Source organism: Apteryx rowi, unplaced genomic scaffold (assembly GCF_003343035.1).
Source record: "Apteryx rowi isolate R43461 unplaced genomic scaffold, aptRow1 scaffold_371, whole genome shotgun sequence".
In the NCBI taxonomy this organism is placed as follows: Eukaryota; Metazoa; Chordata; class Aves; order Apterygiformes; family Apterygidae; genus Apteryx; species Apteryx rowi.
Genome location: NW_020450208.1, coordinates 110,408 through 136,348, shown reverse-complemented (window position 1 = coordinate 136,348; position 25,941 = coordinate 110,408). Strand labels below are relative to the sequence as shown.

The following is a 25,941-nucleotide window of genomic DNA, read 5'->3' as shown; positions in this document are numbered from 1 at the left end:
ATGCTGTTATATATACAATATATTTATATGTAATCAAGTAATTTTCTGGCTAGTTGAAATCCCATTGGTATCCGTCAGTTATTTAGAGCAGGTTTCTCAAAATAAAAAAGGTTTGACAGATGTAATATTTACATTTTACTTAACAATTAGAACAACTTTTCTCATCTAGATTTATATATTTTATATATTTATTCTATGTGTTCTAATATTTTCTTAATGATTCTTAAGTTTTTCTTAATATGCTTAATATGTCCTAAGTTTTTCAGACTTGTTTTACACTTATTGGAGAAGAAGGAGTAACGTGGGAATTAGTTCGTCTTCAGCTAAACATGTATACCGCACCAGTTCTATTCGGAGCTCTCTTAGGAGTTATTAATATTATTCTCATCTTTGCTGTATTCAGGTAACCAAGTGGAAAAAAGACAAATATTTTACTTCGTTTTAGTGGATGGCTTGTAGCCATTATAAAGGTACTCAGAAGCAGGAGTAATAAGCCTGAAATCAGAAGTGCTAAGACTATAAGCCTTTATTTTTCTAATTTACTTTTCAGAGTTCCTGCCTTCCGTAATACAGATTTTTTTCATCCTGCAAGTAAATTAATCATAGCGATATTATGGCTAGAATATGAAAAAATGATGAAAGCAAAAAGATAGACCTATTAGATCATAAGCTTAGCCTTGATACATTTTTAATGTTGAGGGTTCTGGCCATGGATTTTCTCTAAAGAGAAATAAGGTTAGCTTGCCTACAGTGTTCTCAGTGTCTATATCTTTCTTTTAAGAATCTGAGCTCTTGAGAGGGGATTTTTATGTATTGCATTATCTCATTGGTTGCAGTGAGGGAAGAGGGGAGACTGCACACACACATGTAATATTCTCCCACCAGAATATTTCCTTTCTAGAGTATGCTGTTGTTCATTGTGGTCAAATCTGGAATATTCAGATTATGTTTAAAGGAGCTGGGAGTAATTAGAATATAAGATAGTGATATGGAGAAATATTTTAATAGAAACTTGATCCAATAATAAATCAAATAAATATGTCTATTAATGAAAACACTTCCAAATTTCTAGAGAGCATCGAGTGGATGACATGGGACGGCAATGCAGAAGTATCAATTTTGAAGGAGAAGGTATCTGTGTTTCCTTGAAAACGTATTCCGTGATGATAATTTTAACATRTTTTCTTATTACATACAAGCATTTAAAAGTATTATGAAGTCTGATGGACTGGGAACTCAAAGTGGAAAATAGGCTACATCTCTTTCTGGGTAACTGGTCCAGAAATCGTTTCATGTCCATGTTGGTTAATGTTATTGCTATCTTGTGGCAAAAGCGTAAAAAAATTGTACATATCCTTCCAGATTTTCACCCTGTAACTGTCTCTTCCAAGGCACAGGATTAAGTGAACATGGACATCAAGAAAACTCTTCCTTACTTCTACTCTGCAGTCATATTTCTCTTTTGCTCTGTAGCATTCTGTGCAATGCTGTTATTACATATGAGCTTTTACTTGCAGCATCTTATTAAAAAAGGGTTGAGCTGTATAAGTTCAGTTGCTGGGAGACTAAAGTATGCTAGTTGCCACATACAGTGCAATAGCTTGTCTTGAATATGTACCTTTTTCGTACCATATTAGGCACAGATCAAATTTCTTCAAATGTTGTGCATTTCTGAAATGTATGAAAGAGAATTTTAAACCCCTCTTAAAATCTATGGAAGTCTCCAGTTTCAGTGCTGTATTTTTTTTTGTTTAAAAAGAGCAGCATAAATAATTTGAAAGTATCTTTAACAAAAGCTTTGAAATTTGTTGTAAAGGAATAATATTTTAAAGAATTTTTTTTGATCACTACACTTAAATTTTGTATGACAGGTGCATCAAAAAATCATGAAATTTAGAGGGTTTATTCAATGAATGGCTTATACAAGCAGGTGAATGCCAACTAACCATGATTTCCTAGGAAATACGATAGTCTGGCTTGACTGGCAGTGGCCACAATATCTGAATGATGGAGAACAGGTTTGCCCTCTGCTCCCCCTTCTTCCCGACATCCAAAACATTTCTCTCACCGTATCCTGGGTGTGTTTTCTGCATATAGATCCCTCATAAGACTGCATGCGCACGCAGCACATGGGTACTTCATGTATGAAGATGCTATGCCTAGGTTAGAGGAACAAAATCTCCATTGTAATATAGGGAATTTTACCTTTGTGCACCTTTGACTTTGGAAGAGAAACACCAAATGTTTTTGTTTTGACTGTAAAGACATTTAAAGCAGTTTGCTTATCTGACTGTCACCCAGGACGTGTCAGTCCCAGCGTTACAGTGGGACAACAGAAGGTACAATCAAGTTAGAAATAATTTTCCTTCATAGTTAAGGCCATTAGAAACTGGAAATACAGAGGAATTGGAGCTTCAACAATTCCTTTTTGATTAAAAAAAAGTTTTAGTTAGACTGTCAAAATATAACTGCCTAAGCATGCACCAAACTCTGCACTACACAAAGTAAAGAAATCATTACTGCTTGTCACTTTTGGTATTGTAAGATAGCTTAATTTGTAGATTAGATGATTCTTTTGTTTTGTTGCAGAAAGTGGTGTTCTGGATCAGGATGCAGAAGGAAACATTGACCAGGTTGCTGTTGTAGCAGTCAATTTTCTTTTTTTTGTCATCTTGTTTGTTTTTGCTGTCTTTGAAACGTAAGTTTCTCTTTTTTTCTCTCAAAGTGCTTTGAGGTTTAGCTAAACTCTGTGCACGTGTAAAAGCTTTTCTGTTGCGCTCATTATCTTAACTATATTCTTCATAAATAGAAGTGTTTGTAAGCCCAAAACTGTATGCAGTTAAATTGATGTATACTGATACAGAATAAAGAATTAATGTTCAATAATAACTAAAAATATGTAACATGCAGTTTGTGGTATATGSAACATTAAGGTAAATGTTTCAAAGCTTTTGAATGGATACAAAACCATATTGTGAACTTCTTAACTATTAAAAAAAMCCCTCACATTTGGTTGAGGTAGCTTAATTTGGGCTACCTACTATCCTCAGAGAAAACTGTCATTAGTTGAGTACCTTGTTCTTTACTACCTATTATAATTTTGTGTAATTTCTTAGTGTGATTCTGACTAGCTCCAAAAACTCCAATGGAGCTCTTATTTCAGTAATGATTAAAACAATTGTTTGATACAGTTAATGTATTGTATTCTTAAATGCACTATTTTATGTGATTTGTTTTTTAATGTGAAGAGGTAAGTTATTCATCTTAAAATTTTGTACATTTAAGAAAATAAGTAAAACATAATACTGTTACGTCAGACTGAAGTTCATTTTTAGAATTTATAAAACACTTTGAAGATAAAAAATCTATTTTCTAAGATTTTGAGCTCCAACCTAGCTAAAATTTCTTATAACAGCACTTCTTTGTCTTCTTTGCATTATTTTTAGAAAATTCCATTCCTAGTAACTGCTGGTAGGTTGCTAAAGCTTGGACAGTATTAAATGTGTATGACTTTCATACTCACAGGACCTGATTTTTTCCTTTCCATTACTCTTGCTTTGCTCTTACTCCATCATTTTTTCATAAACTATCTGAAATATATTAACAATGTTTCAGAGTATGGCTGTCATAATGCAGTTGTGAAATTAGTGTAGTGGGCTTGTCTTTAATAAATCAGGCGTGACAGAATTAATTTATAACTAGCCTGTGTTGTCTTATTGTCCCCTTCAGGAGAGAAGGCTCCTATACCAGTGTGTTTGATGTTTGGGACAATAAATGTGTGGAAGCTGCTGTACAGAAGTAGCTTTTTTTAATGAATGTCATTTTGTTTTGTCAATTTAGTATAGCTACTCCATTGACAATGGATATGTATTCCTGGACCAGGAAAGAAGCCGTTTTATATAATGGAATAATCCTTGGTGTGGTTGGTGTTGAATCAGTTGTTGTTTTCATGGTGGTTAAAACACTTTCTAAAAAGTAAGTTTTTCAAGTTTTTCAGAATTTTGTTACTTATATTAGCTAAGTCTGAAAACATTTATAACAAGGCCAAATCTGCATTATCTAAGTCTTTTACTAGTCAAGGAGTTTGGGTATACTATGACAACAAAGAACTTCTGGTTTTGATACTGCTGTGATGCTGTAGTTGTTCTTTATCCTTGTAGCATAACCCTCTCCCTCATCCATGTTTTACCCTTGTATCCCAAGAAAAACAAGTTTAAGTTAGCATGATTTTGCTGCTTTTACTATGTTGACACTAGAAGCTATTTTTGTTGCAGGTGTTTTGATGAGGCATCTTTCCACAAATTAATAGGCTGCAGCATAGATATCRTCTTCACAAATTTTACTTGTCATACTTCAACAGTTTTATTTGAGTTTTAGTTTAATTACATGAATATAGTATGAAGTTTTGTTTTGTGTATAGCATTTTTTAGATACTAAAAATCTGCATGATCATGGATGTAAATGATACATTTAATTACAACTTCACTGTTTGATAGGACTGGTGAGCGTGCTATACTCCATGGAGGCTTACTGATCGTCTTGGTTGGATTTTTTATTTTACTGCCTTGGGGGAAAAAACTACCAAATATCCAATGGCAAGGTATAATTCAACTCATACTAAACTGTAGTCTTAATGTTTTATTGAAAGCTTTTTGTTGTATTTTTTTAATGGTGTGTTACTTGCTTTTACAGAAATAAAGAATAATTCCATTCCCAGAACAACTTTCAGTGAAATGTTCATGCCTTTCTGGAGTCTGCAAGCAATGCAGCTTCCGTCCAATCACACAGCAGAACCCACAGGCTGCCCTGTCTCGCAGTCCTGGTGCCTGAATACTCCCATGATCTATCTGGCTCAGTATATCAGCTCCGACATACTAATAGGATTGGGCTATCCAGTTTGTAATGTCATGTCCTATACTTTATACTCAAAAATTCTAGGCCCAAAGCCTCAGGTAAGTGTGAAGCCTCAATGGTTTTTCATTTGCCCTCCAAGACTTGCAGCCTCTTTATTAGGGTGAGCGATTTAGCTAAAATAGCTTTTGTCATTAGCAAAACAATAGTATGCTTCAATCATTGCAGAAGCTTCCAGGAAGTCTAACCTGTTTCAAGTCCAGGGCAAGTCCCTAGATAAATTAGAAAACAAGGATTATATTACTATTTATGGAAAAACTTATAGCATGAAAATTTCAGAACAATTAAGCCCAAAGCTTGTGAATTTTTATGAGTTTTGACAGTCATTTTTTTAACAACTGATTATGTATTAGGAATATCAGGACAGAGAATGTTGTCCTTAATAGGTGTACTATATAAAGAGCACAAACGAAGGCAAGTATCTATTTAAGCTAATTGAAATTAAATTTAGCCAGGAACTGGGAAGCTTTTATTTGTTATGATACCTCCAATTGATGTTTTCCAGTGATGAAACGCATATTGAGCAAATAATACTGCTCGACAGAAAAATTTGCTTCCTTGCCCTCCACTTACCCTTTTCCCCATCTGTTTTACTGTAAAGACGAAATACTTTGAGCCAGAATGCCTCTTTACTAGAAAGCTGTAGAGTGTATAGCACAGCAGAGCCTTAATCTGTGAGTAGCATGTTTTGTATGATACAAATCAAACTAATGCTTAAAGAAGCCAAGCAGTGCTCTTCAAAACTGACTACTCCATATCTTAACAGGAGTTAAGAAAAATATAAAATTGCTTAAACATTTCTAAATTTTCTAATTAGGATGACTGGTAGGAATTATTAGCTAACCAAATTGTTCCTGTATCACTAATAGCAGCCTTTCATCTTCTGTAGGGTGTCTATATGGGATGGTTAACAGCCTCTGGAAGTGGAGCACGCATACTTGGGCCTGTGTTTGTGAGCCAAATATACACTCACCTGGGACCACGTTGGGCATTTAGCTTAATCTGTGGTATAGTTGTACTCTCTCTCTTAGTCTTGGAGATAGTATACAAAAGACTTATTGCATTTTCTGTCAGGTATGGAAGGATGGAAGAATAGCATTGTTAAAATGTAAAAAAAGAAAAAATCAACAGCAAAACCGCCCAGAAAAAATATTTAACTTATTATTACTTTTTAATGAGGAGTGCCTAAACACTGACCTTGTTAGCTGTATGCTAAGAATTATAGTCGTACTTATATGTTGACAGAACACATAGCTTGGTCCTACCCTAATATGCCCTGTTACATCTGTGTCAATACAGCTTTTGCATTCTGCTTTTCTAGCAGGAGAGGAAGGAGTGTGAACAAGTTGAATCAATACAGTAGCACATTTGAAGTGTGTACAGTCTAAATGACACATTTGTGTACTAAATGCAGCTGTGAAGGTCACAAGCTAAGTACATCCTTTTCAGAAAGAAGTAAAAAAATGTTATCTTGATTCTGTGAATCTGGATTATTAACTCTTGTAACTACAAGATTAGTTGAGCTGCATGCACTTTGTATGGAAACATGGCTACTCAAGTAAGTGAGCATTTGGATGTTCAGTTTGCTAACTTGTAAGCACTGGTTCATACAAAACATCCAACTTTGGGAACCATTAAATATCAGTAAATCTTCTTCAGGATTTCAAATGAAATGGGACAGTGAGAATTTTAGAGGAAGGTAGGTGCCTACTTTTCAGGTAGTTCTTGTGGGATTTGGATACTTAAGTTAGTTAAAAGCCTTTGAAAAAAATGACAGCTGCAGTGGTTGTTACTTGAACTACAGTAAACAGAACATGCAGTTTTTCTTCTACTATATTGCTGAATGCCCTTTTATAACAAAAAGTATCATCACCTGCACAGAGCTGAATTATGCACAACCTTTCTTAACCTTTCTACAAAAAGGAAATACTATACATGATAGTTTACACTTTTGGTGTCACTTGTGGGAGTGAATATACACTATGCTATCTTAGCAACCAGTGCTAATGTTAACTAAGTAAAAAGGAGGAAACTTTTGGCTCCTCAGGTGTTGACTATTATCTGTAGACTTAATTTTCTGATAATATAGTGCAAGAAATGGGAATTCACACTATTTGAATCATTTAATATATTTAAAAATATATATATATTTTTCCAAATAATGGGGCCTAAGCTCATCTGTGTGGGTTTATCTGTTTCAGTACTACTGGGAGTGGCAAGGCGGCCTTTCTGAAATAACTCCAGCATATGAGCTGTAGCTGCGGTTTAACATGTCTAATACTTGATGCTAATTGAATTTATTAAATTAAGTATTCTTATGTAATCAAATGTTGAAACACTAAAGACAGACTACTCAATAAAAGATATTTTTTTAATTCTGACTGAAGGGAATGTGGAAGTTTTCTCTCCTTTAATGCTGCATAATGAAAAAACTTATTATGAGAAAGGGCTTTATTTTTATTTTCTTGCAAGAAATGGTTATAAGCATTTCTTGTATACGCTAGTTAATAAACAGTATCAGCAATACCATGTTTTGGTGGTGAAAACAGACTGGAAAAGGAAGTGCTTAGAGCTACAGCATATGAAAATTACTTTGGGCATTAGAAATCCGAATAAACTAGCAACAGTTTTTAAAATGGCTAACAGGTTAGGATTTAATTTCCTACAGCTGTTTGTGCTGGATGTTAGGACAAAGCATATATGCTGTAGGATTTTTATTATTATTCTTCTAACTTGTAACGTCAGCAGAAGAAGGAGTTTGGGTATTGGGGGGATTATTATTTTAGCTCTAATTTATTTGAGTGTTAAACATAAAACCAGATTGAAATATCTTATTTTGCAATGAATACTTGTAAAATACACATCTCAAAAGGGATAGCCCATGCACATTGATATGTTTACATAATGATTAAAAAGCAAGGTTCTTCACAATCCTTTGACCACATTCTTTTCTTCTATTGTCATTAAAATTGTTTACTTGCTCTGGGTTATGGTCTCCAATTCTTAAATGTTATTATGTAGAGCTTTTGGTTTTGTTTTCTAGATAGCACTGTAGTGCTATAATCTCCATCTCTGATGGAGATTTTTAGTTATCTGAAAATTAGATATCATGTACTGTGAATGCTGTGGTTAAGAGTGAGGTTAAGAGATAAAACTACTCATTACCTGTTCTCTTCCCCTCCTCCCCCCTTTTCTGCAGTTCTTAATTCCAAATTCTTTATTTGTACTATATTCTATATTTACTTGATTTGAAAATGACAAAATGATCAAGTCTTTATCACTTGGAATAGGTGAATAAAAAGGACTACTTAAGGAAAAAAAAAAAAAAAAACAGAAAAAAGGCTAATTCAGCTCTGACTAAACCTGAGCCTGCAGGCTAGCAAGAGCTGCATTGGAGCATCTCTTTCCTCAGGGTTTTGCAACTTCCCGTTTATTACAGTGCCTAGACCTGATGGGCACATGCTGTCAGCTCCTCCCCTGCTCTCCAGCCATCCCCCCTGCAGGCACCTCATGGAACCTACTGTTATACCACACTCTAAGGCCTTTCCACTGGCTTCCTGTTCCACCTTATAAAGCAGAAAGATGGTGAGGTGAACATCTATTTAAATGTGAATACAATCACCATCAGTAATAGCACACTTTAAGCATTAAAAAAAAACCCCTATTTAACAATTTTCAACACTCCAGTTATATATTTATATTACTGTAATTTATAATGTATAGATGAAGTAGCTAAAGTTGCTGAAATTCCTGCAAAATGACAAACTGACTCAGTTACTGTAGTGTTGTAGTTTGCTTTCCCATCAAATGCTCTAGCTTTAAGTCAGCTATCACCTAGAGAATTATTAATACACAAAGCAATGTAGTTTTTCAGTTCAGCTTTTTAGGAAGTCAGGAAATTAGAAGCAAGTTTATGCAACAATTCTGTATTTTTCATCCCCAAACTTCACTCATCCTTAGAATCACAAGGCAGGATGCTCAATTATATTATAGTTGAACTTTTATACTTAAAGGAAAAGGCTCTCAAACCATCATTTGATTATGAAATGAACCAATAGATCTGGACAATCACCACTGCATTTATTTTTTTTTATATATATATAAATGCTTGTGCAAGGAAGTTAAAAGCTGCTGCTACAAAAATAAAAACATAAAAACAGCTATAAAACATATACATATTTACATATATTGTAAGAYGTAAAAATACAAGTTATTTACAAGTACAAACACTTCAACAGCACAGATGCATTCTCCTTGATTGTTGGCACTGAGCAAGCAGTGGGGGAAGAAAAAAAACACAATATTGACTTCAATAATTTCCAAGTTGGTTATGTAGAACTTATTTGCTCAAAATTTCACTGAGCAAGTTTATCCATCATTGAGGAAAAATATGCATTGTAAGATGCTTTTCCAGCAATTTGTAATACATAAAGCAACCCTTCCCTTCCCAATTTTTACCAGCTTTGAGAAGAATTCTCGAAAGTCTGAGTGAAATCAATCACTTGAATGCCAGCGAGTGATTTTATTAAGCTGTCACATCCAAAGACCTGCTTTGCTTTAATTAATGGGAACCAGCTGGATTGGTAAACATCACAAGAATAGAAGACAGACAGTGCAGCTTCTCTTTGATGTACTCTGGCAACTTATCATTTTCTCCATACCTAGAAAGACAAATAAGAATGCAGAATTTAAATGCTTTTAAAAAGTGATTTGATTTCAGGGCAGTATAATTTTTTTTTCAAAATTTGGCTGTAAATAGGCAAGTAGATGTAAATATCTAGACACATTAATTGGAGCTGGAGGGCTTAAGTCCAGGTCCCTCTTCCCTACACGTATTTAACTGAAACAGTATTTCAGATTAAGAAGGTAAATATCTAAAAGTGTTTAAGTCTGAATAGACTGTATATTACTGTCTTGAACTTCGCATAGAGGAAGCATGTTACAAATGTAGCCAGAGAAATGCCCAGTGTCCAAGAGACAACCAAAACTTGACCCAAGATCTCCAGATCCATGCATCAGTTATGCTATCTGCTAGCACATTCCCTCTAAACCCTCAATATCTTAAAAAAAAGTATTAAAACCTTAATTTACAGCCCCTTTTAAATACTATACATAAACAGCTATATTGTAAATACCAAGTAGTAGATCCACTCAGTGGGTTTTTTATTAATTTGTTAGCCAAAGTTCAGTCAAATCTTAATGAATAAACAAAGAGAATTACATAAAGTTTACACAAGTTAACCAGCTAAGAAGTTATAGAAAACTTAAGTTTAAATAGTAACAAAACAGATGAAGTGACATCTATGATGTTTACCATATGTTTAAGAGTCTTATATTGAAAGAAAGCTGAGTTATTTTTATAGCAGTAATAGGCTCACCTGGTTGTCTGGCCATCTGGAGATGTGTATGTGATAGAAGAAACACCTGCTTGTGCTACCAGTTGGGATCCATCATTAAACTGAACCCATACTGCTCCACTGGTCAGCTAAAAAAAATAAGTTGCCTTACAGTCTGAGGATGTAAAATACAAGATGACACACCTGGAATTGTTCTAAGAACTGAAGCTGAGCTTCTTCAGAATTGAAGCGCCTTTGGTGTCTAGGTCAGTCTTTCAATTATTAAGATTGTACATGTACTACTTTGAAGTAAGCAATAGTCTCAAGAATTGAACTGAACTTCCCAAGGTCTCAAATACCACCTTTTAGTCATCTTTTTCAAGGGAATTAAATAAGAAGTCCCTTTAACTTAACAGCTCCTAGAGAAATAAGTAGAATTGAACATGRAATAGAAGAATTGCTTTGTGGCAGTTCACAGCTACATACATTTTAAAGTTTATATATAGTTTCATAAACTGTAGTTTGTTCTTCTGCTAGAACAAAAAGCTTATTTTATCTAGATTGCAGAGAACTATTGTTTTCTAAACTTAAACCTGTGCTACAGGAAAGAAAGTTTTGGGTTTTTTTAAATAAGGAAACAGATTTTCCTAACAGATAGGCAGATTTAGTCTTCTTGCACAAAATTGGTGTCGTTGTTAAAAACATTCTGCCCCAGCATCTTTGCTTTTAGAGACTTTTGTCCACTAATCTGACAGCTTTAGTTTTTACTAGATTCAGATTTAAATGAAGGAACTGAATAGGCAATAGTAATTACAGTAAATTTGTGATAAACAGAATTGAATAACTGAACAGTTATTTTGGTTTCTTTTACTCATGTAGTTCACCATGGTATTATCTTGCTCCCTTATTTGGGAGGATCTTTCCACCTATCAACTTTCAGGTTATTTAAACTGGCTTTAAACTTCATGTGTAAGCAATGCATAAAGTTAGTCATTTAAAAATTATATATCTCAAGTTTAGTAGGAAAAATGAATGGACTTTCCTACTTTGTCATTATTTGTTACTCACCTGAGAAGCCCAACCAACATTTTTCACAAATACAGATTTTAAAAGTTGGGCTGAATTTGGACTGCATTCTTTTTGATGAACAGAGGAGCATGTAGTTTCAGTAACATTAGTCATAAATGTAGACTTTTCATATGATACCACCTAAAACCAGGAATGCACAGTATTAGTAACCTTAATACTAAGCCCAACTGATTATATACTAAATTGGTCAGTTTTTACTCTTTTTTTTTAATCTTTTCATATGTACAGTGAGATTTAGTCTGTATGCTTTATGTAACAGCATTATTTTTTTTAAAAAACAAAAAAGTCTTCATATGATTTTCTCTATATTGAAACCCAGGATTATGACAAGTTTTTCTACCTCTTCCCCATATTCTGAGAAGAATGGCTTTCCCAAAGCAGACTTTTTCTACTTAACCTCTTTTTTCCTTGTTTGATTGTCAATCAAAAAAACTCTGTCCATCTTCAGAAAAGTGTTCAAGACAAGTTATAAAATAGCACTCATTCAGATAACAACTTGGCCAATATTTTACAAAAAAAAATGGGCATTGCTATTACTTGAAGACTAGAATATTGACCATTTACAAAGTAGAAATGCAAAGCACAAGGTGTAGAAAGCACATTTCCCAATTCTGCTTGCAATGTGGGAGCTTATATCCAGAAGAACATTTCTGATAGAATGGGGAAAAAATAGTTTTATCATGGAATTCTACACTATAGTCTGTTATACTTCATCACTTTTGTCTCTCTAAGCCTAAGAATTACAGAGGATCAAACAGGGAAGGCCTTTAGGACAACAGTATCACTACTGTCTAGGAAAATCAGGTATGCTTCAACAAAAATAAATAAAAATAAAAGAAAGATTCCACTGTTCGGATATCTCTTCCAATAGCCAAAACAGATGAGATGTTGTGCTTAGCAATGTTTAAGATTCACAGYTCAGCGAAGAGATGCAAGTCAGAGGAGGTCTCTGAAATAGCTTGGTCAGGAAAGGAAGGGAAATGTAAGTAACTACAGGGTACCTGAAAGAGGGAAGAGGCTGTACCTCACAATATACATCTCAGTTCAAGTATAAAGAAACTGACAAAAATGATCAAGAGTAACACAGAAAGGCAATTGGGCATTGGGTTATTTTCCCTAGAAATATATACCTCAGAAGAGGAAGCGAACAGTGATTCCTGAAAGGCTTATAAAAACGTAAGTGTTTGCTGTATGGCAAAAGAAGAATGAGTTTGAACAATGAACCCCCAAATTTGAACTCTGGTGAAGGGTAACTTTAATGGGGGCAGGGGGAATCAATACTAGTTCTGAAGCCCTAAGGAATTTTTCTTGCCAGGTCCATTTCAATCAATTGAAAACTGGCATATTCTGCACTAAGAACATGTGCTTCAGAATTGAAGAACAGCGATGCAAGCCCACGTAAGTTCAAACTTAAGAATATATGAACTCAGTGTGCTAAGACCCTAATGTAATTCATTCAGCTGTGGAAGTTGTATCAGGACTGTGATGTGGCAGCTGAAGCTTCATAGACCCTTTTAAACGCGCTAGATGAAGTTGCACACAAAGCCTTGTTGGCTGTATGTACGTACACACAAATTTATGTAGACAAGCTATTTTTTTAAACTAGCACTTGATGATTTCAGAACAGTGGCAGTAAGGGCTAATATCCTTTGTGGCTGCCATTTGATATACAGGCCTGAAGGAGTATCAGAGAGCCTTCAAAACAAGTCAAATACAGTACTGTACAACATGAGAAAACAATCCAAGTGATATTTCTGGGGGACATCTGTGATAAAGTTTTGAAGGACAGACTTTTCAGATGATCTTAAGTCTAGATATTAGTTAGATGAAATTAAAGTGACATTTCTGGTCAGTATGCTCACAAAAGGCTAATAAACTGAAGTCTGTAAAAATTAATTCCATTAGTTTAAATAAAACAGTAACATTTGAATTCCTACTGACCATCAGTCCCACTGTGTGTCCCTGTGAACTTACAGGAATAATGTTTGGAGTTTGAACTGGAGTAGAACTGGCAGCTATATTTCCATCCAGTGACATAACTTCTTTTGTACAGTTTGCATCGTCTAATGATGGAGGTGCTAGAGCTTGTGGTGATTCAGTATTGCCAGGTTTTCTGGGGAGGAGGAGGAAAAAGAAAGATAAATTAGGAAAAGGCCTTTTTAAAARGGAGTTAAAAAAACTGAGGAGACCTAGCTTTTCTTTTAGTTTATTACAGACCATATGAAGCACTTGATATACAACTAGTGTGTACAAAAACTGAAGTCTGCAGAAGAGTGGTGCCATCAAGACTCGTTTAAGCTACCAGTTTCAATCCATAAATTTATTTTGTCTTCTTATCAAAGGAGGGTTTGCAGGTCCAAAATAGGGTGCGCATACAGGCTGTCAAGTTAATTATCTTTCTAATGACTGTGAGCTTTAGTTAAGAAGCCCTGGCTTCTGCAAACACCAGCTGCAGAAAGCTGGTTAGTGTCTAAGTATTTAGAAGCGACAATACTACCTTCCAACAATTATTGGAAAAAACGGGACACTTTCACTCCTTTTTTCTTCCTCCAGAACAGCAGATTCCAATGCAAGGCATATACAATGTCCCTGGAATTAAAATGAGCTTGTTACAATCTTTAATTGAAAACAGTACAATTGTTTCATACATGTTCAGTGTGGCAGGTGAGCCTGCACAAGGAAATACTTTCTTTGATAGTAGTAAATACTGATAATCAATGCACTTGTGAACCATGAAGGAAATCCAAAGAGCTGTACTATAGCAAGACTTCCCAGATGTGACATTATTGGGGATTGTGCTCTTAATCGTATCCCCTCACCTTTAAATAGACACTAAGAGAGCCCCGAGTTCCGTTTCAGAAAAATAATAGAACAGAAGGAAGGCTGAATAGGAAATCTGTAGTACATTTTTTCTAATTCCCAACTTCACAGACATAATAATTACTCTTGTGACTGCTAATTGGGTGACATGAAACATGAGAAGGAATGCATAGCCAGCAGGCCAGCCCCTGAACAGCTGGCAGTATTTGTTTTTAATTATGTAAAGCAGCTTTGTGTGGTGATTTAATCCCTTCACCAAACAGGCAGAGTTGCTTTATACACCAGTGAGAATTTATTCTCTAGCAGGCTTCACTGTAAGAGAGTTCTCTACACTACTATTTGCTCTAANAAAGAAAAAAAAAACACAAGAAAAAAGCTTTATCACCCCTCTTAGCACTAAAAAAAATATATGATGAAAAGCAACTTAGAAGCACTTTTGTGAAAGAAAAATCTGGATTTTCAGAAGGTTGCTTTCCACTTAAAAAGTCCTACATAAAACCATTTACCTCATTTGCATGATCCATATAGACTTGTATTTCCTTCTTCAAACTTGGTTCACTTTCTCCTTTCAAAGTGAAGGATTTTCCTGATTTTTCAATCACACGAGTTATACCAGCTGTCTTGTGTATCTTTGCTCCTGCAGAAGAGAGTTTTAAATCTAATTTGTGTAAAGTATCAGTATCTATGAAATACAGATTTCTGCCATTACATTCTAGCAGAATGGGTCTTACTGAGTTAAGAATTATTTTAAGAATAAAACCACTGCTGGGTGASCTCTGTGTTTAGCAGGAGTAAAAAGCCACTTGAATTGGAACTGTGATATTAATGGAATGCCTTTGATGGCAACTGAAGATCACTAGTAAAATAGGTTGAATAATGCATTCATTACAATTTAAGAACTGCCTTTCCAAACTTTAATCAGAGACAAAATTAATATGTCTAACAGCATTGCCAAAAATTAGTTAAGTAGGATTTATTAGTATTTGCATATGGTTTAAAGACAGACTCCTGTTCTTCCAATACCTGTACTACTGTGGATCAGAGCTGTTATTTATGACCAAAAAAATTTTGGTGGGGACTTAAGTTATCTTTGGGTATGCATGTGGCAAATCAAACTAGTTCACAAACTAGTTCACAGTGAGAAAACAGTCAGTGCATTCTAGCTTATCCAAGGTAGACCTGGAGAAGACAGCTGATCCCTTCCTCCAGTCAATGCTCTCAGTAATATTATTACCTCAGTAACAATAGAAAGCTTAAACCTTCTCATTTTAAGTAGGTAACTATCAAACACAGATAGAAGAGCTCACAAAAGAAAACAAGGTAGGGGTTAGTACCACCTTTGTAATATGCATTCCCTGAAGAAGGTTATCAATAAGGAACTAATGAATAAATTGACTTTTGGGTGCTAAAATTAAGGCCAAGTGGCAAAATCTCAAAATTCTAGTATTTTCTTCAGCCTGAAGTGTTCATTAGTATTTGGCAATATTTTAGTGCAACTTTGATAATATGATTTAACTATTAGCATAAATAGCAAAAATGGAGTACATACCATCATAAAAACAAACTTCAACATCTGCAGTGGGTAAATTTTCCATCAACATGCACTTGGCATATCTTGTATAGAAAGTAACTTTGGGGGTTTTTGTTCTCACCAACTGTACAAACTTGGCTGCATACTGGTATTTTTTCCAGTACTTTTCTAAAAAAAATTAAATAAACCATCTATCAGAAAGTCATCAGATTAAACACTGTACCAACTCTGAAATTACTTAAACTATGTACTTTTTATTTTACTATTACCTAAAAATTGTGAGCAATATTTAAGTACTTTACAGAAGTATGTTGAAAGAAGATAAACTTATTTCCACTCAGTTTTCTGAAAGCACTTCTCTTCAATAGCTATTTCTCCAGTTAACATAGTTCAGAACCTCAGCAACACAGGAAAGTGCTGCAACTCCATAGAGTTTCCATATAAAATTGCTTCAACCTGCAGGCTTACACTTTCTTGTAAAGTTTCAAAATCAGTTTCCAGTTAAACTGTAGTTTGAATTTTATTCTGGAAGGACTTCTATCCTGACTATCTGAAAAGTAGTGTTTAAAAGCTAATATTAGTCTCAGAAGAGACATTTAAAAAGCACATCAATCATTTTCAGTTTAAAATAAACTTCATGTTACCTGGCAAGTTGTCAAAGTTATACATACAGATGTCTTCAGGAGGAGCAGGAGGTCTGTCATCAAGAAGGAAGCCTCTTCCTTCATTTGGGTGATAAACTGCAATCTACCCAAAAGAGTAGAAAAATTGTTTATAGTTGCAAGTTACTGCAGCACTCCCTACTTAACAGCTATGGAAATAAGTCACAATTTAGATAAATTATGGTAATTCATTTTAACAAGTGCTCTGTTCCTCTAAGTGATTATTGAACAGCAGCAGTTTTTAGCAATGCTTCACCTAAGTAACATCAAGCAAAGTCATAAGTCCAAATTTGCTCTGAAGTAGTTGCTTGCTACCTATACTGGTATGGCTGCACTATGGAAGAAAAGATGAATTTACGGCTGTGCATATTTAAATATTACTTTTTCAGCAAATAATCACTTACATGAAGATTAATAAAGAAAAAAAACTTCAAAGAATAGGATGTTGTTAAGTACTTAATATGACAATACAGAAATCCAAAATTTACTCACCACATTTCCATCACAAGATATTCTGAGAACTTCTTTCACAAATTCTTGTGAATGGTGTTCTTTTAGAAATTCCATACATACTTCCCCATTATCTAGAATGCTCACCTAAAGCATTAAAAATACAGGTTAGATAAAACAACAAAAAACTTACCTTTTGGCAGGATGAGACAGCATTCTTCCAAACACTAAGAAAGCGGATTACTTGCAAAGTTATAAATGCTTCTTTCAGTAACTTTTGCTGTTAGTGCTGCTAGAACAGAATGCTCCAACATGACTGAAGGGTGTGAGCCTGGTGTGTCAGGGTTGGCTTCACRAGTAACAAAGCAAACTAAGAGCCAGGTGAGCCCTATTATGACCAGGACATAACAGTATTCCATACACAAAAACTATGATGCAGCCTATTAATATAACTTTATATCAGAGACCAACTTTTATGAAACAAGTGTTTCTGGTTTACCAAGTGATTTTAGAAAGATTCACACTATCTTTAAACTCTTTCAATTTTTAAGAACTGATACATACCACTGCATTTTTTGTTTTTTGCCTGATCGGTTTTAGCCTGTGAGCACTGAGAGGGGATACAATGCTTCGCAGTGTAGGTTTCTGATGCACTGGTTGTTCTTTGCCCCAGGCTTGGTTTTGTTCTGAAGTTGGCTGAAGACCACAGGCAGAAGATGGATGAATCTTCTCAGATTTGCAGAGAAGTCCAGAGGTATATTTCTTTGGGTTTCCCTGGTTTATAGAGTGTGGGCAGTCAAGGGATGCATCAGGACTCCTTATATCTTTTAAGGTGTTCCATGCATTTCTTGATGCATCTTGCTGTACACCCTGATGATACCGAAAACCTCCATGTGCATTACCGTTGCCAATTATGTCTGCAGGTGGTCTCAGCTGAACTGAAAGCAGCAAAAGAGTATGCTGTAGATTCAAGGAGTCACAGCAAGAAAAATGCTATTTTGTTTTTTAAAAGCTTTTCAAAATAACATTTTAGAAAGCCTAAATGAGTGGAGAATGTGATTTAACTTTCAATATCTAAATTGTTAGACTGTGACATCAGTACCTACCAATATCAGTGCTAATAAAATTCCAGTGCTAATTCCAGTGCTATTTAAAAATAACATGTTACGAGACTTCTGTTAAGGTAACCATTAATATATTCATAACCATGAACATATATCAAATCATTTTGCAAAAGCATTTATCAACAAAAGACTCAGATTTCAAATATGCACTTAAACAAGAACTAATCTGTTGAAAGACGGTTAACTTGCCATTCAGATAACCAATGGAACTAAGCTTCACTTCAGTTTTAAGCTTAGCAAACTGTAGTGTTTTAGCATCAACTGGAGATTTTAGTACTCAAAAGTTAATTTAATGCAAACTCTGAAGTCCACATTTTATTTCCACTGTCACTTGATAAAACAACCTGTTTCACATTTAATCTTCCTATAAATATCAAAACTAGGGCAGCAATTAAGCCTTTTATCAGCTTTCTGCCTCAAACAAGTAATGCACTCCTGCCATGATAGAGAACAGTTGAGAAGGGACCAAAAATTAAGTAGGATTATAGTTGAAATACTGCATATTCAGACCATATGTCATATGATTCCAATTCCTGGTRGACAGGAAGGGAAGGAGTCCAATAATATCAGAACAGAAAAGCCCAGAATTTGTGATTTAATTTTATGATTAAATTACATTATTTGCAAGTGATGTAATATGATGCGTGGCAAAGAACACCTCCTTCCCTTCTGTGTCTTTTGTCCTTTCCTCCACCCCTCCTTCTGCAACCTCATCATCTTTCTCATTCACTGTGGCCCCATTTTCTCTTAAGGTTTATTTGCACAGTTAAATAAAAGGATCTGTTGAGTCACCTGCCAATCTTTTGTCATTTATACATGCTTAGAAGCATCTCAGGTCACAACTGAATAATTAAGGCAGATTCTATGATTGTATTTTCTTCTTTGTGCATTTGTTTTTTGCTAAAATTACTGAAAGACAGAAGAGTGACTGTTTTAGAAAGCTAAGCATTCAAATACAATGTACAATTTCATCATTCTTCTGAAGGCAGTTATATCCAGTTGATTATACTAACCCAGAAGCTCAGGATGAAGAGCATCTGCAAAACTATCTGAAATTAATTCCTATTTCAGGAAACTAAAATCTTATAGCTTAGTCCAAAAGAGAGAACAAATCAATGTTTTCAATGGCACATTTCTTGCTTAAGAGTGATTCCACACACGAGTGATGCTTGAAGTCATTGTGCCTCTTTCAATATCTGTGTCAACTTTTTTCAGTGCCACATTAGTTTAGGGTCTCCTGTGCTCTTCATTCATAAAAAAAGTCTGTGTCTACAGTAGCTTCTATTAACATCCAATCACTGTTATTTAGGATGCCATTATTATATTCCAGAAACAGTTATTTTGCCATATAGATATCCCTCTGTTACAGGTATGAAGTAGTAAAATTTAGAAAAAACACAGAAACATTTACAAATCACTACTCCAACTTGAATGCAAAAAATATATAGTCAATTAGTAACACATACCATTTGTTTGCATGCTTCCAAGCCACTGCTGCATTGTTTCAGTCTGGGACTTCTGCGCTAATAAACCAACATGGGGCTTCATTGGGCAGAGATAATTTGAGCTGCAAAATAGAAGTTACACGTGTAGTCAAGATTACATCGACACTTGCACAACAAAAGCTATGGTATTACAGCTGCAGAAACCACAATGTTTTTTACAATGTTTAAGAAAGGTGGAATTTTGTTGTTCTAGATGGCATGGAACATGCTTCTGTTTTCATGAGTAATGGTCGGCAAGTAAAGTATAAACAAAAAACACTATTTCCATGAGTAATGAAAAGAAAAATTATTGGTAATCTTTAGTACAAATTTGAAGTCTGTTAGCACTCATTAGCTGATTGTTGGACATCACTTAAATAAGAAAAACTGTTGAGAATGCTGCCAGCAGTAGCTGTCCCGACTGAGGGATGGGGTCCATGATCTCAATGGATCTCACTTAGTATAATAATGAATATGCAGTTGAAATCTGTAGGCAGTCTTATTAACTAAAGTAATTTGAGTTTATATGAAATATAGTAAATTACAAGAATATATTTTAAAGATTTTTTCCAGCTTTTTAGGGTGTGATATGTAAATTGCCATAGTTAAACTTGATATTATTCTCATATTGAGGAATAAAGCATCTTTAATTTATTCTGGGTTAAGAGCATACACAGAACCAGTTACTACAGAATCACTGATCTGTTGTAAACTTGCACTAAGTTACCATGTGGTATTCTATCTCCACAGCCTGTCCTTTTACTTTATGATGGTCACCACATTAGCAGCAGCAAGGATTCAGTTATAACATAAACAAAGCAGAATATAATTTTCGCACTTAGCTTTTAGAGTCTTGCACTTGCGATTACTGTGAAAGCTAGCTATAGACACAAAGTGCTTTCCCTGTAATCGAGCACTTATAGAAGAAATAGCATAGTTCAGTTAATCCCCACTCTCATATTAATACTCCATCATATTTCCATATATTCCATCTCTGAAATCTTGGGGCATACCAGGAAGCATTACGTTAACATTTGTATAAATTGTTTATGTTTAATTCAAACATTTATCAAACTAGATGCAAAAAGAATGCATATGCTCATTGAACTTGTTGAACTGAGGCTTATGTCACACCTCTGAAGATGGTCAAGAAAGAAACCTTTTACTCCATTTACTCTTTCTACAGGGCAAAGTGCTCATTTGCATTCTTACTGAAGAGATTAGCAAAAAGAAAAATATGAAACCGTCAGCCAAAGTTGGCACTTGTTAACATGGAAGAAAATGCAAGAACTAGCATATACAATAGTCCTTATATCTAAACAGGAAAATATTTTTTCATATCCCATTTATGAAAAAAATTAAAGCAATAAAACTTCTGAGTGTACACAGATTAAGTGCACCACAGAGAGCAGTTCTTGTTGTATAACACTACACAAAAAGCAAGATCAGGCCTCCAGCAACACAGAAAAAAATCCTAGTGTCCCCTGTAAAGTTTAACACTTGAAGAGTTGGAAGGTATAAGCTGGGAAAGTCCACCAGTGTGAGGAGAGATGCCAGGATTTTCATCCACAGACTACAACTAAGGATAAAACTAAGTTTCAGGTGGTTATCTTCAAGTGTCATTTTCTTTTTGGCACAGTGTTACCAGTTTTTTAATCCATCACCTAATCTTGTACTTCAATAATTTGTTCTTTCCCTTTATCTGGTCTAGGGATAAAGCACAGTTAAAGTGAAAAAAAAATTCTATCACAGCAGCAAGTAAATACATTGGTAGGCATACTCTGAAGGCCTTCTTCCCTAATCCATGTCTCTTCTACATTTATTAGCAACAATCCCAACTGCAATTACCATAGGGAATGAAACACTCAACCTGCTGAGGAGGGAAATGAATAAGCAGCAGAGTATTATCAGGATGAAGAAACACTACAGTCAATTACCTCATATACTGCATTTATGAATTTTGGGATAGGGACAATGGGGAGGTAAACTTCTACATAGCTACAGCAACAATTACTACTGTCTATTTGGTATTCAAACTAAAACCGTAGAGACTTTTGGCATTTACTACAGCTTAGTTCTACAAGAATTATACATTTAATGAATAAAGCAGCTCTAAACTTCATCTTAGTAAAAAGAGATTCTTACTGTGGTTGATCTTTCACAGGTGGAGACATTTGTCCTTCAAAAGAACCAGAACTACTCGAAGTCTTCTCCTTAAATATTTCTCCCATATCAGCATAGCTGTTTACAGGTGAAAAGCATTCTGTGTTTTCCCTTGTTCCTACTCTAGGCTTGGAAAGCAGTTCCATAGAGTGACATCTCTCTGCAACATTTGATATTCCTCCAGTCTGACTATGGGATGTGCCAGACCTATCAGAAGAATGGGCTCTTCGGAGATAGCGTGAATGTGGCCTCTCTTCAACAAGCTGCATGGCTCTTCCCCTGCCAGGTAGGCCAGGTTCTTTTCCCTGAGCTCCCCACTGATTACAAGAACTGCTTCCATCTATGGATGAAGAGTTACTAGAATTCTTATTTTTAGGAAAAAAAGTAATTTTATTTGGGAGTGGCTGTCCAACTAATAACTTCTTCTTTTCCTTCAAGCAACCACTGGTACTGATGCTAGAAGAGCCTGTAAAAGTGGTAGAGATTGTAGCATTTCCACTGTCCATGGAATCCTCTGAAGTTCCCAAATCTTTACTCCGTGCAGAGTTGCACCGGGACATAAAAGGATGATCCAACACAGAAGAAAGACTCAAACGATCTGCTGGATTTTTTCGGAGTAATTTATGTATAAGGTCTTGTGCCTCTCTTGACAAAAAGGCTGGCATTTCATAATCTGCTAATACTACTTTATTCAGCGTGTTCTTGACCGTGTCAGTGTCAAAAGGTGGCTTTCCAATCAGAAGAGTGTAAAACATACAGCCCAAAGACCACACATCAGATTCAAGCCCATGTGGACTCCTTGTGGCTATCTCTGGAGAAATGTAATTAGGAGTTCCACACATTGTATAATGCTTTTCATGAGGCATTTTCAACTGAGTTGCTAGTCCAAAATCAGCAATTTTGACATTCATATTATTGGTGAGTAAGAGGTTGGAAAGGGTGAGGTCCCGATGCAATATTCCATGAGAATGAAGATACAGCATACCCGTGATAATCTGATGCAAGAAGTGTCGGGCTGTCAAAATACAAGAACAGATGTTTTAGGGGTATATTTGAAGTCGTAGTCATAAAAATACTAACTTTGAATTCTGCTGTTGGTCTTGCCTTTTTTTTTTTAAATAATGAAGATGTTACAAGGGTATTTAAGTGCCACGCTAACGAGATTAGAAATGACACTTTTTGCTTTGATGCAACTTTTAAACAATGCAGTACAACCATGTTCTAAAACAGTCCATAAAAGAATGTTCTGTAAACGCTGTAATCTGATTTGTTTCTTTGATAACGGAATAACTTCAGAAAGACTGGAAATATTTTGAACTGGCCTAAGCTTTTTCTAAAATTAACTTCTAGAGAATTTAAAAAGTGAAGTTGCTCCCCGTTTTCAAAAAGAGCAAATACATGAAATCAAGCAACTTCAGTATGTGCAGTTCATAAAATACGAGAGGCAGTTTGGATTTTTTTTTTTTTTTTAATCATTAGCAAACTGGGAAGGCTGGCAGTGATTTCAACTTTTAGCTTTATCTTCTATTTTCATGATACTGGGATGGATTTTCTGCTCTAATATATTAGAAATTCAGGGACTACTCAAGAGTTTTAGCTTAGAGCAGGAATAACAAAACCTCACCCAGAATGAAACAGCATTGTTTATTATCATGCTGCAATTATAGCAATTGTAAGAATCATTCTTTCTAGAGCAAGCAATTTACAATCCTCTTCCTCTCTTAGGAGAGGTCAAAGACTGTGGAATAAAGAATATTAGTAGAAACCACTCCTCAAAGGAACAGACTTTTTATCCAAATCAATGGCTTAACAGCTTTCAAAATTAAGGCACCATCAGCTGAACTATTTCTGCTGCAGCAGATCTGGATTAAACAGATGATTTATTTTATTTTTTTAATTAACAGTATCCCTTTAAGCCAGTTCTGTGATCTAGGTTCAGAAAAATCTGTATATGTAGTAGTTTCATAGAATTAGATTAGAAATTGATAGAGAAGCAGGTAAACTGGAAGAACCTGTGCAAGTGGTGACCAGCACATAATTCTGAGMGCTGTAGGGGCAATAACCAGTGAATCCAGACTGGCTGGAACCAGAACAGTTTGCTTTTGGCTGTGCCCTAAAACACTGCACATAGTAACTTGCTTTGCTATCCCTTAATTTATTCTTTTTAAATTGTGCTGTTCTGTTTAGGGTTTCAGTGGTCTATGTTCTAACTGAAATTCTTTCACTCTTAACTGTAAGGACATGAAACGCTGGTAAGTTTGTAAATACGATTGTTTTATGCAAGACTTCTCAAAACACTATTCAGAAGACTAACAACCAATTTAAAGTTAAAGAATTACTCTGACAATCAACTCTCAACGTAAGACAGATTTTTTTATTTTAGTTCAGTGATCTCCGTATGAAACTCAGAGCTAAAACCATACTAAGGCTTCTCCTCAGCTGTCAGTCCTTCAAAAATTCTAGACTGTGTGTCAAATTGGTTATTTCATTCGAGCATTTCTTGCCAACTCAGACCTTAAGAAGCTACATGTAAACAGTTAACTGCATTATTTTAATTTCCACACAGACCTCAAATTAGAGTAAATATTTCCAATTATACCATATAAGACAAATTAGAATCTGTAAGGTTTTCTAACTGGTGACATGTAACACAGTAATATTRAGGTGAAGAGGTACAATCTATAATACAAAGAACAAACCTCAGAATGAGAAGGTGCTAGTTTTCCCATAGGGAACRTCTCAGACTTAAACTACACTTTAACAAAGTAATCTGGTGTATAAAGGTAAGCTCTACCTTAAGATCACCGATATGTATTTTTTTAACCCCAAGTAGCACAAGCTGCTGTAAGTGGCTTAAGCAGAAACAAAAGTATATAGAAATTCAAGTGAATAGATGTAATCATAATTTATCTTTAGATTAATCTCAATATTATCGCTTATCACTAGATTATAAACTATACAAACTGTTTCAGAGCAACAGCAGTTGTAAATATTTTCACTAGAATTAAATGTTTATTGAATAAGCCAAAACATTGATGCAAAAAGACAGCTATGTAGAAAAAAGCTCACCTTCTTCTTCTGAAAAGGGTTTCTTTCTGTTCTTTATATATCTGCTCATTTCACCATTGTGACACATCTCAAGTATCAAGTACACATAGTTGCTATCTTCAAAGTAGTTATAAAGCTAGAACATAAGATAATGAAAGCGTTAAAATATTTTGCAGAATATATAGCAAGTCATGTATGCAGTCTTCTGCGCAGAAATATATGATTCTTACCTCAAGTATAGATGGATGCTTTAGYTGGCAATGTATTTTGACCTCATTTTGAACCCTCTGTACCATTCCAACTTTGTGCATGGCTTTTTTATCTATCTGAAAATGGACCACAGAATATTTTTCAAACATTGCAGCATTAATGAGGTACATGTTAGTTTCAAGTGAACTTGAAGCTTTAGATATTCAGTGTATGTTTGTTCAGAAACTCTTTTAAATATTAGTCAACTTTCACATAGCTTTACCAACTACATGCTTTTAATGCACAAGTACCTTACAAGAAGTGGAGGAACACACAATTGTTCAAAGCAGACTAGTGTGAACATATTTAATACCAACACTAATTAAAAAAATTCTCTTACATACTTAAACAGAGAAACCTAATTCTAATTTTGCCAGGCAGATATGCTAAATATGGTGAAAGTTAAAAAAAAGGTAGTTAAATAAAAGTATTTTCACAAATTGTAAGACAGCCTGGCAACAGATAGCTGTGAAAAACTAGTTTTATTCACAAAGAAATTGTTTTTCTAGGCAGTCAGGGAAGTTTTCAAGGCTAATACATATTAAAGGACAGCAAGCTCTTCCATGTGTTCAGGACCTCTCCAGCCAAATGGAATCCAAATCAAGTTTTTGTGACCACAGATTTCTTAATTAGAATTATGGGTCTGCCTGGCCAGCCAGGGTAGAGTATTTGAGCTCAATTTCTTTTAATAGCAACATGAACAACATTCCCATTAATTATTAATACAGTCTTTCTGTTTGTACCACACCTTTCAGGACACAGTCCTAATCTAAACACCAGTTACATACGAACGAGCAGCCCAGGCACTAATGTGGAACCGCTAAGCCCAGCCCCAGGTCCAGTCTCTCAGGGACACCACATTCCCCGGCTGGCTGCCTTACCATTTTGATAGCCACTTCCAGACCGGTTTTGAGGGATACTGCTCTGTAGACCCCAGCGAAGGAGCCTTTCCCCAGGAGGTTCCCCACCTTGAAGTCCTGCAAGGCGAACACAGAACCGCTGTCAGTCCCGGCCAGCTCCTCCCCAGCGCCGCACAAACCGGCAGGCGCCCCCGGGCCGCACCTGGACGGAGGT

At 35.2% G+C, this 25,941-nt stretch overlaps 2 protein-coding genes across 14 annotated transcripts in view; one reads left to right on the top strand and one right to left on the bottom strand.

Annotated features, from left to right (window-relative positions):
• The window catches only part of MFSD8 (major facilitator superfamily domain containing 8), a 28,091-nt gene extending 5,994 nt beyond the window's left edge, over positions 1 to 22,097 (top strand). For 6 of the 11 annotated variants that reach the window (XM_026073606.1, XM_026073605.1, XM_026073608.1 and 3 more), the window contains 7 exons: positions 259 to 403; positions 1,073 to 1,131; positions 2,590 to 2,698; positions 3,841 to 3,975; positions 4,497 to 4,600; positions 4,693 to 4,952; positions 5,801 to 7,897. In XM_026073606.1, coding sequence (XP_025929391.1) covers positions 259 to 403; positions 1,073 to 1,131; positions 2,590 to 2,698; positions 3,841 to 3,975; positions 4,497 to 4,600; positions 4,693 to 4,952; positions 5,801 to 6,007 — 1,019 coding nt within the window. In that variant the 3' untranslated portion in view covers positions 6,008 to 7,897. Of the gene's footprint in view, positions 1 to 258; positions 404 to 1,072; positions 1,132 to 2,589; positions 2,699 to 3,840; positions 3,976 to 4,496; positions 4,601 to 4,692; positions 4,953 to 5,800; positions 7,898 to 12,651; positions 12,735 to 17,472; positions 17,555 to 21,697; positions 21,857 to 22,008 lie in introns of those variants that run through there. The other 5 variants (XR_003254816.1, XR_003254817.1, XM_026073609.1 and 2 more) reach the window with 5 other exon arrangements.
• PLK4 (polo like kinase 4) overlaps positions 8,971 to 25,941 on the bottom strand; it is a 17,639-nt gene continuing 668 nt past the window's right edge. The window contains exons 1-16 of one of the 3 annotated variants that reach the window (XM_026073603.1): positions 25,930 to 25,935; positions 25,749 to 25,844; positions 24,849 to 24,944; positions 24,640 to 24,754; positions 21,553 to 22,585; positions 19,390 to 19,490; positions 17,364 to 17,737; positions 16,842 to 16,946; positions 16,332 to 16,434; positions 15,706 to 15,855; positions 14,663 to 14,793; positions 13,834 to 13,925; positions 13,311 to 13,449; positions 11,316 to 11,456; positions 10,290 to 10,396; positions 8,971 to 9,572 (exon numbers count right to left, since the gene is read on the bottom strand). In XM_026073603.1, the coding sequence (XP_025929388.1) occupies positions 9,473 to 9,572; positions 10,290 to 10,396; positions 11,316 to 11,456; positions 13,311 to 13,449; positions 13,834 to 13,925; positions 14,663 to 14,793; positions 15,706 to 15,855; positions 16,332 to 16,434; positions 16,842 to 16,946; positions 17,364 to 17,737; positions 19,390 to 19,490; positions 21,553 to 22,585; positions 24,640 to 24,754; positions 24,849 to 24,944; positions 25,749 to 25,751 (2,790 nt within the window). In that variant the 5' untranslated portion in view covers positions 25,752 to 25,844; positions 25,930 to 25,935 and the 3' untranslated portion in view covers positions 8,971 to 9,472. Of the gene's footprint in view, positions 9,573 to 10,289; positions 10,397 to 10,531; positions 10,667 to 11,315; positions 11,457 to 13,310; positions 13,450 to 13,833; positions 13,926 to 14,662; positions 14,794 to 15,705; positions 15,856 to 16,331; positions 16,435 to 16,841; positions 16,947 to 17,363; positions 17,738 to 19,389; positions 19,491 to 21,552; positions 22,586 to 24,639; positions 24,755 to 24,848; positions 24,945 to 25,748; positions 25,845 to 25,929; positions 25,936 to 25,941 lie in introns of those variants that run through there. The other 2 variants (XM_026073602.1, XM_026073604.1) reach the window with 2 other exon arrangements.